General features: G+C 38.8%; 1 protein-coding gene across 3 annotated transcripts in view; it reads left to right on the forward strand.

Annotated features, from left to right (window-relative positions):
- Positions 1-12,723, forward strand: part of Larp4 (La ribonucleoprotein 4) — a 45,938-nt gene that overhangs the window by 567 nt on the left and 32,648 nt on the right. For 2 of the 3 annotated variants that reach the window (XM_034516525.2, XM_034516528.2), the window contains exons 2-3: positions 11,091-11,229; positions 12,304-12,459. In XM_034516525.2, coding sequence (XP_034372416.1) covers positions 11,091-11,229; positions 12,304-12,459 — 295 coding nt within the window. The remainder of the gene's footprint in view (positions 1-11,090; positions 11,230-12,303; positions 12,460-12,723) is intronic. The other variant, XM_034516526.2, reaches the window with a different exon arrangement.

Below are 12,723 nucleotides of genomic sequence, written 5' to 3' on the forward strand. Positions count from 1 at the left end.
TGCGGGTGTGGCGAGGTTAATTGGGGAGGGGCGTGCTTTTTAAGAGAAAGTAGAAAGCTCCCCCGCCCCCCACCCCGACCCCGGGCTTCACCAAGATTTTGTTGGGTTCCGTTCGCCAGCTCTGGCACGTTTTGTGGGTGAAAGCGAGCTAGTGCGAACGGCGAAGCCCCGCAGGGGTCGGAAAGCCTTGAAAGGCACCGCTCTGACCTTTTGTAAAAGTTAACTCGGGCTGCGGCTGCGTGGTGCGGGTTGATTCCGCGAACCTGTTAGGAGCCAGTTAACAAGGAAAAGGACCAGGAGGAGAGAAACTTAGGGAAAGCCGGGGTTTTGTGGTGGTGGTGGTGGATCGGTGGAAATCTGTTTCGTCGGACCGTCTACCGTCCGCCGGTTTGAGATTTCAAGGTAGTGATTACCTGTCTTAGACAATGAAGTTTAATTTCTCTCGTTTCTGTCCTGCTGTGTGGAGTGAGCATCAGCTGACTGCCTGGCAAATGCTTTGAGTAGATTCCAGATCATATTGTTCTTACATTGTGAAAACGTCAATCCAGCAAAGCTGCAACTTTGCAACTTGGCATTTGTTAACTATGCCCATAAAAAGAATCTTTTCATGAGGGAAGGAATCACAGGTTGTATAATGGACTCGGAAGCTGGGGCTAAGTTAGGGGTGGAGAGTGTTCTGAAGTGGTGGTGGGAGAATCTTATTCCCTGATAGTCTGGCATAAAGTAAATAAGCAATTCTTTTTATTTTCATTGTGTATATTTGTTGTACGGGGTATTGTGTTACATAAGGACATTTTCACACAAACACGTGTATTGTATATTAAGTAAATACCTCCTTATATCTTATATACTCTCATTTTTTCTCATTACTATTCTGCCTTTTACCCTCCCTTGGTGTTTATGTAGTTGATAGTTTGGGATCCTAAAATTAGGCGTTAAAGACGCTTAATTAATGTATGCCGAAGGTCAGTAGTATGTATTCATTTGGATATTTGAAGTAGACCACTAAAAGTTTTGAACACTGGACTCAATCTTTATTCATTTTTGTTGTTATTAATTTAAATCCACCTTATTTTTTAAAGAATAAGAAATCAAGTTTTATTGTAAACAGGGCTAGTTTTCTTTAGGAATTACCCTGCTGCACAAATATTGGATTCCCCAGTACCCCCGCCCCCCACAGGGTTTCTCTGTGTAGTCTGGTTTACCTGGGACTCCCTCTGTAAACCAGGCTGGCCTCAAATCCAGAGATCTGACTGCTTCTGCTTCTTGAGCCCTGGCTAAATTATTACTGTTTTTCCACTAAACTACTATGTAGGTTTAGTTAATATGCCCATTATTCACTTTTGACTCAGTTTATCATTTTCTCATATGTAGTTTATTGGAAATTAATGTCTTGAAATATATTAAAACCAGTTAGAATTCAGGTGGTGGTGGTGCACACCTTTAATCCCAGTGCTTGGGAGTCGGGGACAGAGGCAGGTGGATTAGGCCAGCCTGGTGTACAAATCCAAATCTAAGACAGCCAGGGCTACACAGAGAAGCCCTGTCATAAAAAACAAACCAGAAAAAAAAGGCCCTGGGTTGTCTACCATATTAACAGTTTTACGGTATTTTGATAATGGCTTGTTCAATATAATTGATTTACTTTGTGATCTTATATATTTCATGTGTGGTGCTACAGTGTACATGTAGGTCAGAGGACCACTCTACGGTGTCATTTCTCTCCTTCCATCTTCATGTGGGTTCTGGGGATAAAAAGAAAGATGACAGACGTCAGACTGTCCCTGCTTTCTGCTTCCCTTGACTCAGCTAATGGAGATTGAGGCTGAATTCTAACTTTTTGAGAGGGAAGAGAGCAAGTAAGCATGTAAATTAAGGAAAATGGAGGAAAACACCTGAGAACGAGAGGGGTTACAAAGGAGAAATTTTAGAACGTGCAATCCTCTTTAAATTCTGAGTTCTAGGATGTTTGTTCTCTGCTCCTCAACTCCCCCACTCGAGTACTGATGAATGAAACCAGAGCCCGCAGGATGTTAGACAAGCATCCTGCTGCCTGGTATCCCAGCCCTTAACTTTTTTTTTTTTTTTTTTTAAATTGCCTCATTATATAGCCCTGACTGGTTTGGAACTTGCTATTACACCAGGCTCTGCCTATCTCTGCCTCCCAAATGCTGGGATTAAAGGCATGGGTCACCACTTCCCATAAAATGCCCTTGGCATTTTAATGACCACTAAAATTGGATTTCTCTCTATTGGAGTCTTACTCTGATAACATTAACCATTTAATAAGGGAGCAGTGATTTTTGTATACCCTAGGTTGCTTGAAATACTCTATATGCTTTTTAAAAATTTGTTCTGCTCAGTTTATTAATTAAAAGTTGTTTGTGGTAGAGTCTCTATAACCCAGACTAGAGGCAGTTTTTAATAGTACCAAGTGCTGGGATTGCAAGCATGAACAACTGACATTCATGTTAAAGTTTCTTTTAATTTATAGTACAGGTTTTTATTGAGGGTGATGTTTGTGTATTACAGAGGTCAGGACAGCTTTTCTGGAGTAGTTTCTGTCTTTCCACAATATGGACCCCAGGATTCAAACTCAGGATGTCTAGCCTAACAGCAAGTACCTTTACCCAGTAAGCATTTTGCAGGTCCTTCTTTGGTATCTTTAAGGACACTCACATAGTAATGTTACATCACTACATTTATCTCCAGAACTCTATCATTCAGTTTGTGAAATTGAAGCTCTAGAAACATGGTTAAAGGCATTTGCTTCCAGGGACCCAGGCTCAGTTTTCAGTACCCACATCTGGCAGCTCACAACCCCTGCTCCAGAGGATATAGTGCCCTCTGCTGGCCTCTTAGGGCACAGAAACATGCATATAAACAAAAATAGATCTTTAAAAAAAAAAAAAAAAAACCAAGAAAATCTGAACCCATTAAACAGTTTAATTCCTGAGCCAGGCAGTGGTGGCGCACACCTTTAATCCCAGCACTTGGAAGGCAGAGGCAGGTGGATTTCTGAGTTCAAGGCCAGCCTGGTCTACAGAGTGAGTTCCAGGACAGCCAGGGCTACACAGAGAAACCCTGTCTTGGAACCCCCATTCCCCACCCCCAGAACAAAACAAAAAACCCACAGTAATTCCTTCTGCCTCAGATTTTACAAAATTTGAAACATTAAACTTTTTCTAAGTAAAAGTTTAATGTTCGTTTAGGTAGTAGTATTTTAAAGACCATTAGCATTATGTGCTCTGCTGGTTATGCCTTTAATTTCATAGACTTTGAGGCCAGCATGTTCTACTTAGTACCAGGAAAGCCAGGTATACATAGAAAGGCCCTGACTTTAAAGTAAAGCAATTTTATGCTGATTAAAGGTGATGATATACCTTTCCCCCCAAATACAGTACTTTTTTTTATAGTTTACTTAGAGTTGTTAGTGTTGAAAATTACTGTGTGTGTACATATTTGTAGGGTTTTTTTACCCACTCCCCATTGTACTCATGTGTCTGTTTTATGTGTGTGCATACGCATTTGTGGAAGCCAAGATAGATGTTAGTGTATTCTTCAATTGCTTTTTACTTACATACTTGGATAAAGTTTCTCACTGAACTTGTAGCTCACCAATTTGCTTATGCTGACTGGCTAGCCAGTTCCAGGTATCTGACTTTCTTTGCTTCCTTAAGACTGGAACTGACCTACCACTCCCCTCCCCCACATTTATGTGTATGTCTATATGTTTGTTCACATTTCCTTTCTTGTGATATACCTATGGAGGTCAGAGAACAGCTTGCAGGAGTCATTTCTATTCTTTCATCGTATGTGTTCTATGTCCATCAAAGTGGCAAACAGATTTACCTGCCAAGTCATCTCACTTACTATGATGTAGTTCCAGTGGCTTGGAACTTGTTATGGACCAAGGATGGCTTTGAATTCAGGGATGTTTCTGCCTCTGTCTGCAGAGTGCTGGAATTAATAACATGAACTAACACGCTGCCACATTTTGTTTTTTGAAGGCAGGCTTTTTGGTGTTTGAGACTGGGTTTCTCTATGTAGCCCTGGCTATCCTGGAACTCAGAGTGAGCGGATCACCTACCTGCCTCTGCCTCTGCCTCTGGAGTGCTGGGATTAAAGGTGAGCACCTCTTTTGTTTTGTTTTGCTTAATGTAGGTACTGGAGCTGGGCAATGGTGGCACACGCCTTTAATCCCAGCACTTGGGAGGCAGACGCAGGCGGATTTTTGAGTTGAAGGCCAGCCTGGTCTACAGAGTGAGTTCCAGGACAGCCAAGGCTACACAGGAAACCCTGTCTCGAAAAACCAAAAAAAAAAAGGGGGTTGGGGGGAGAAAGTGCATGAACGAGTTATGAATATATGTAGTCTTAATTTTTTTTTTTTTGTTGTAGGATGGGCCATCTAATCTGAGACTTTACATGTTGAGTAGGCATTCTACACTAAGTAGCCCCCAGCCTCTTCATTGTGAAAAGTTTACCAAGAAATGTTATGAATAGTTGGTTTTGAAGGTTTTGAATGGGTTGGCTTGGCAGTTAGGTACACTGACTGCTCTTCCCAAAGGATCCAGGTTTGATGAAGTCTAGTCCCAGGGGGTCCAGTGCCCTTTTTGGCCTCTGCATACTACATGCCACGGTACACAGATACATGTGTAGGCAAAGAACCTGTACGAACAAAACCGATTCATTGAACATTTTAAGGAAAGATAAAAAATATCCGTTGGTGCTTCAGATTATAAAAAAGCAAGTTACTGAAAATATTGATAGCCGTGTGGTGGCGCACGCCTTTAATCCCAGCACTTGGGAGGCAGAGGCAGGCGGATTTCTGAGTTCGAGGCCAGCCTGGTCTACAGAGTGAGTTCCAGGACAGCCCGGGCTACACAGAGAAACCCTGTCTCGAAAAACCAAAAAAAAAAAAAAAAAAAAAAAAAAAAAAGAAAAGAAAATACTGATACTAGTCACTTTAGATTTGTTTTTGGCCGAAAGAAATTTTTGGTATTAGATAAACGTTTGAAGTCTGCAACTTTGATTTTTTTCATCTTGGAACTTAAAACAAGATTTTGGTGTAGTTACAAATGGAGTCTTAAGTCTGTTGCAGAGGGGTATAAAGTTAAGAATGGTGAGAAACTCATTAATCCAGGTATTTAATGTTATAAAACAGATTTCTTTAATATCTTTAATTGAAAACAAAAAATGACTCTGGCTCTGGGATATATATATAGAGATATAGATATATCTATAGATATATCGAGAGAGAGAGAGAGAGAGAGAGAGAGAGGGAGAGGTATATATTATATATATCACTGTAGCCCAGGGTTCTCTTGAACTCCTGCCTCTCCTCTTCAATTGCTTGGATTGGCTCTTACGTCACTACTTGGACTTCCTTTTTGAAAAAATGTTTTGGGATTTTGTGTGTGTGTGTGTGTGTGTGTGTGTGTTTTAGGATTTCTCTGAGTTTGCTCAGGCCAGTCATGAACTCTTTGGGTAGCCCAGGCTATCTTCATCAGTGTCCTGGGAATAAGAGATCACAGATTGACAGTACCAACTGACAAAGCAAGGGCTGTAGCTCAGTGAGTGTTTGCCTGTCATATATAAATCCCTGCTTTCCATCTCTAGTACTGCCAGAGATTTTTTTCTTAGTAAAGAATATCCCTCTGTAGCATATCTAAAAACTTCTAAAGCAAAAGTGGCGATTATTGCATTATATTAAACTATACATTTATACATAAGAGTTAAAGGAATGCAAACGGTAAAAATGCAGATAACAGGCTTGGGGTGCCTGTGTTTAATTTAGCACTTCAGAGTCAGAGCAAGTGGATCAGTGAGGTGAGGCCTGGCTTCGAGGCTCTGGATTCAATCTCTATGTAAATCTTGCATGTAAAAAAGGTAGGTGTTCTCACCAGCTTGTAGGTTGATACATGGGAGTGTTCTAGCTACTTGAGAATAGGAGCATTGCCTGAGCCTAGGCAGTTGAGAGCAACCTGGGCAACATAATGAGACTTTTCTTAAAACAAGAAGTAAGAACTGGACTCTTGACCAGACAAATTAACTGTGCTTAAACTTGGTTACTTTTGCTTTTGGGCAAATTATTTAACTTTTGCTTCTCAGTTTCCTGTTCTGTAAGTTAAGGATTATACTCATAATTTATCATATCTATGGTAAACTTATTAAGAGGAGTGACAAGCTAAAACACTTAAAATTATAAGGACTGTGCAAATGTCTGCAGCCTCAGCATATGTTCCCATGCTCATTCTCTTAACATCATAGACCAGAGATTTAAAAAAAAAAAACCTTTGCTGGCTGGAGAGACTGCTCAGCAGATAAGAGCACTAGACCTAGGTTCAATTCTTGCTCCCACATGGTGCTCAGAAACAAACCACCTATAACTCAAGTTCCAGGAGTTCAGACACTCTATCTTCTGCAGGTATTGTACGTATGTGGTGCGCAGACCTTGTGAATCTCTTGTGTTCTAAGTATTCATATACTTCAAGGTGTTAGAGGACAGTAATTTACTGACAAGGTCACTGCCACTGTAGTGAAGTTCATAGAATAATTTCAGAATTTTAAATTATTATAAGCATTTTGCAGTAGCGGTTAAATACTATTATGAAACTTACTATAAATATTAATCTTTAGCTGAAATTCTATCCCTGGGATAGAAATGATCACCAGTCTGAATTGACTTCTGTCTTGGGGACCCTAGATCTTATCTGGTAGCTATTTTCTATATCCATTTTTTTGCTGATCGTTAGTCACTTCAGGTAAAATTGGGGTCAGAGATCATTTGCTTGGAGAGGAGATTTATCATATTCCTATGCAGTATAAAACTTAGGCAACATCAGTTTATTGGTTTAAGAGTGCAGACTTTTCAGACTGACTAACAAGGTTCAAATACTGGCTTTCTTATTAGGGGTCCAACTTACTTTGTCCTGCTTACCTTAATGTTTACCTTAAAAGTAATGTCTCTTAGAAGATAATCATTTCAAGAATTAAAGTCTCCCTTTCCTCTTCCATCACATTCACTAATCCCTTACCCAGAATCTTGCCTTTGCTGGCCTAGAATTCCTTTTGTTGTACTTACTAGCCTTTAAGCTCAGGTAGTCCTTCTGTCTTAGCCTCTTGAGTGCTAGAATTACAGGCATGGCCATCATACCTGCCTGCAAATTGCTACAACTATCATTACTGACAAAATTGATTTCTAAAGCATTAAACTACTTTTTAATGTCCGATTTATTGGGTTTTTGTTAGTATTCTAATTTTATAAATGTGTGGGTTAAAACAAGCAGATAGTAATAGTCCCTTATGACACTTAGCAAGAATAGTTTTTCCAGTTGACATGTCTTTTAATTTAAGTTTTGTATATGTTATTATGCAATTTTTTTTTGTTTTGTTTTTGTTTTTTCGAGACAGGGTTTCTCTGTGTGGCCCTGGCTGTCCTGGAACTCACTCTGTAGACCAGGCTGGCCTCGAACTCAGAAATCCGCCTGCCTCCTCTGCCTCCCAAGTGCTGGGATTAAAGGCGTGCACCACCACTGCCCGGCTTTTCATTGTTTTTTGAGACAGGGTTTCATGTAATATAGGCTAGCCTGAAATTTACTGTAAAATGAAGGCTGGCCTCTAACTGTTAAATCTTCCTTCTTCACTTTTCAAGTGCTAGCATTACATCTTCATGCCACCACACCTGGCTTTCAGCAGACTTTTTGTTTGTTTTGTTCTTGTTGTTAAAAAGTAATTTTGCCATGCCTTTTAAATGTGTTACTATATGAGTATTTGTAAGTTTCTTTTTTGCCATTCTTTATATATATCTTAAAGCATCACATTAAATATCATTAAAAAGTGCAATTTTACTTGTCAACTTAAAAAAAACATAAAGTAGCATTAAGTGTGGGAAAATATAGAAAAGCACAAAAATGAAATAAAAGGTGTTATTGTGTAAGGGAAACGACTAATACTGTTTGATCTCTGCAGTTTTTCTTGTGCAAGATATGGGATGTTAATACTGCTTAATACTTTTCAAGGATCAATTATCTGTTAATTTAGAAGAACAGGGTTTTATTGTGTAGCTCTAGCTGGTCTGGAACTCACAGAAATTTGTTCCTCCCAAGCACTGAAGTTCAAGGCTTGTACCTTGCTTGGCTCCACTTGTTTGTTTAGAGACAAGGTCTCATTTAGCTCAAGATGGCTCAAGATTGCTCTATAGGCAAAGCTTTTCTTGTGCTTTTTTGGTTCTCCTGCTTTCATCTTCCTAATACTGGTGTTACAGGTAAACCTCTATGCCCAGATTTTTTTAAAAAAAATCAATCCTGCCGGGGTTGATAGTGTACACCTTTAATGGCAGCACACAGCAGACAGAAGCAGGTGAATCTCTGAATTGTAAGCCTGGGTTGATCTGTGTAGTGAAAGCCAGGCCAGCCAAGGCTACATAGTGAGACCCTATCTATTTAAAAAAAAAAAAAAAAAGGTACAATTCTTCAATTTATAGTTTATGCTAAGTTAATAAAATTCTCTGTGATTATTCATGACCCTAGATTCAAGTGTGAGTTTTGAATTCACATGTGATTCTAGAGAATCATTTAATGTTTAAATAGTTATTAAGCTACATTGAGATGGCTGTTTTTATTGTCTGCTGTCTTCAGGGGTGAAGATAGAATTGAAAGGGGAAAGGAGGTTAAGTATGTAAACACAGTTTCCTTTGAATGCTTCAAGGTCTGGGATTGTAGCTCAGTTAGTGAGTAGACTGTTTGCCTGGCATGTAGGAAGTTGAGCACTGCATAAACAGGTGTGGCGGACTTGAGACGGAGACAGGATCAGTTCAGAGATTTAGGGCTATATGAGAAGAGGGGAGGAAAGCAACAGTGTGGCACAGGAGGAAGAATAGTGTAGTGTGATGGTACACAATTTGAAGACAGTCTGGGCTACACAGTAAAACTTTATCTTACTGTGGTAAGAAATCAAACCAATGCATAGCTCATGGTAAATGCTTACTTGGGGATATAGTAAGGGTTCCTTAGCATGTGTTCTCAGCCATACTGTGGCATTGATAACACCAGCAAAATTTTAGTGTCAAGTTGAGAGCTATTTATAAACAGGAGACCTAGGATATCATAAATTTGTCATAGTTCTGCTATCCAAAATTATTCTATAACTAAATTGACAATCACTAATCAACTCTTAATTAACTAAGTAATGAATGGCAGAGTGGCAGGGAGTACTTAAGAACTTTCTCTTAAAATATGAATTAACTTAGACATGGAACATGCTATGTCTGATCCATCTTTCCTCCAGACTTAATTTCAAAATTAAACTTAGTGTGTAGTGTGTGGGCAGTATTTAAGTGTGTGTGCATATGTGCGATGTTGCATGTATGGAGGTCAAAGGGAAACTTGGTGTCAGTTCTCTCTTTCTATTTGTTCTGTTTTGTTGAGACAGGGTTTCTCTGTGTAGTCCTGGCTGTCCTGGTTGTCACTCTGTAGACCAAACTCAGTAGGCCTCAAATTCAGAGATCCACCTGCTTCTGCCTCCTGAGTACTGACTGAAAGCATGTATCACCACCACCAGGCCTCTCTACTTTTATGCAGGTTCCGGGGATCAAACTCAAGCTGTTTGGCACGGCTAATCATTCACCTCATAACGCATCTTGTTGCCCCTCATAACCGTTTTTTTGAGTTGATAAAAAGAAGTTAAGAAATATATGGTATCAGACAGTGGTGGTGCCTGCCTTTAAAAGCATTTGCCATTAAACCTGACTACCTGAGTTTGATCCCAAGGATGCACACATGGGTTGAGAGAGAACCAGCTCTTACATATTATCCTCTGATATCTTTGCACACATACAGCAAGTAAATACAACTTTTAAATTAGAAGGGGACTGGAAAGGAGTTAGGTTTTGTTCTTAGCAGCTCATAACCTCTGCTGGCTCCACAACTAGGGAATCTGATGCCTTCTGGTCTCCCTGGACACCTTCATATCCACACAGATGCGCTGTACATGAACTCATGTAGCCTCACATAAGTAAGAATAATAAGTTGTAATAATAATACCACCAAGCAAAACACTGTTTTTGACTTAAGATGGAATTCTCATTGATTGATTCATTCAGACTTAGAAATCTGTCTCTACTTATTAATAAAAATGATATATTTTTAAAATATCCATAACTAAAAGCATGGCTTTTAGATACATTTTAGACATATGGATAAGCTAAATAAATTTTATGACATTTTCAAGTAGGTTGGGATGAAATAGCATTTTCTAATTTTTTGTTTGTCATTTTGAGATAGGGTTCATGTAACCCAGCCTAACCTCAAGCTTGTTATCAGTTGATGCCAGCCTTGAACTTCTGACCTACCTCTGCTTCTTTCGAAGTGTGGGATTGTGGGCATATGCCTCCATCTGCTAGGGTAGTATTTTAAGAAGGGCTGGGCATGTTAGTATACACCTTTAATCCAAGACTCAGGAGATACAGGCAGGCAGATCTGTTCTAAGCCAGCCTGGGCTACATAGTGAGACCTTATTTATACAAGAAAAGTGTTTTGTAGAGGTGCATTTTTTTGTTTGTTTGTTTTTTGTTTTTTGTTTTTTGTTTTTTGTTTTTTTTTTTGGAGACAGGGTTTCTCTGTGTAGCCCTGGCTGTCCTGGAACTCACTCTGTAGACCAGGCTGGCCTCAAACTCAGAAATCCACCTGCCTCTGCCTCCCAAGTGCTGGGATTAAAGGCATGCACCACCACCGCCCGGCGAGGTGCATTTTTTTTTTAATTACATAGGAAGCTATATTTCATATGGAAGTCTGAAATACTTCAGATCAATTACTTTTTGAAGTTTTATATTTTCAAGTAGATGAGAAATTAGTGTTTGCCTGGGTGTGGAGGTACATACTTGTAATCCTGATACTTAGGAAGTAGATTGATGACAGCTTAAACTGCAGATCAGCTTGAGCTATATAGTAGAGACCCTCGGAACGGGACATACTTATGTATCTAATTATGGTCTAAAACATGTACTACTTATGTATTCATTTGTTTGTTTTGTTTTTTCAAGTTTAATAGACAACTTTTCTATGTTTACACAGATTTTTTTGATTGTTTAGCAGGTGACATCTAAAGGTACTGGTTTAAATCCTAATGCCAAAGTATGGCAAGAAATTCCTTCTGGAAATCCGGATGGTACTCCTGTAACTGAAACCTCTTGGCACGAAACTGCAGCCACATCTGGAGCTCACCCTGAGGGTAAGTCTTAACTACTTACTGAAACATTGCATTTTGTTTAAATGTATGGTCAGATCAACTCAAACAACCTTGAGATAGCCTTTGGTTATTTGATGTGTTGGTTAACATTTGTGCTGAACAAAATGTGTAAGAAAAGTTAACTAAAGAAGAAAGATTCACTTTGACTCTTGAAGTTTTGGTTCATAGTAACTGAGTCCCGTTACTTTGGGCCTTTGGGGGGGGACAGGATATGACTGGGAGTCTTTTGAGGGAGCAGAGTTACTCATGTCATGGGGCCAGGAAACCTAGAACCTGAGAGGAAAGAGCTCAGAGACCTGCCACCACAGAGCTCCTCCCTTCAACTAGGTTCCACCTCTTAAGTTGCCATCATTTCCAAATAGTTTGTAGGATTTTGAGCCCCTCAGCAGATTAATATGTATAGAATTAATATGTATAGTCAGAACTTTACTAGTCATGTATAACCAAAGCTTCACTTTAACTTCACTGCACTGATGGCCAAGCTTATATCTTGAACACTTGGGAGGGCTTTTTAAATCTAAACAAAGATTTAATGAAATGTATTTATAAATGTTGAGCTTATATTTGTATATGATTCTTTTTTTTTTATTTACATGAATAGTCAGTAATTTCAAGTACAATGTGTGTTTTTGGGTCAGCATCTAGCCCATTTGTATATAGTACATCATTTATAATTTCTTACAAGGTTAGTTTGGGTCTGTAATCAGTGGCTGATTAACTTACTGGCCTTTGGCAGTTAACTTCATTGAGCTTATTTCCTTTATCCACAGAATAGAAATAATAAAAAGTAATAACTAATGACAATGTGTAATGTTTTCAGAAAAGTAAGCAAAGGAATTATGCAAGCATTTGGATACATGGAGTGCTAGCTTATCCACAATGGTCAAAATGCTGTCTGTCTCCCTTCAAAAATAACACTTAAGCCATTGGACATTTTTTCTAACTAGTACCATTCTTTGAAATCTTTTTTAGAAGATATAACTCAAGAGTTTCTTCCTGTTTACATTCAATGCTTTTCTTTTCTTTTCTTTTTTTTTTTTTTTTTTTTGAAAACAGGCAATACAGAACTTTCAGAAGATATGTGTAAGGAATATGAAGTAATGTATTCTCCATCTTGTGAAACCACAAGAAATACCACAGACATTGAAGAGTCAGCTGATGGATTGATCTTAGGACCTGAAGACCTGAGTTACCAACTATACGATGTTTCTGGTAACCTTTGTTGTTTTATTGCTAAAATGACAATTTAGTATCTTTAGCTCTCTATCAGTTGGGTAAACATGACATTGGTTTGTTTTTGTTTTTTTTTTTTGGAAAGAAGCTTATGTCAAAGTACTGTTATGTGTTTATTAAAACTATTGTTGGCTAGTACCTAGACATAAAATTTGTAATTGAGAAAGAATCTTTGTAAAGTTCTGTGAAAGAAAAGTGAAATTATCAGGAGAAAATATAACTGTGTTTCTCAAAAGTTCTAGG

The sequence above is a fragment of the Arvicanthis niloticus genome, chromosome 13 (assembly GCF_011762505.2).
Source record: "Arvicanthis niloticus isolate mArvNil1 chromosome 13, mArvNil1.pat.X, whole genome shotgun sequence".
Lineage (NCBI taxonomy): Eukaryota > Metazoa > Chordata > Mammalia > Rodentia > Muridae > Arvicanthis > Arvicanthis niloticus.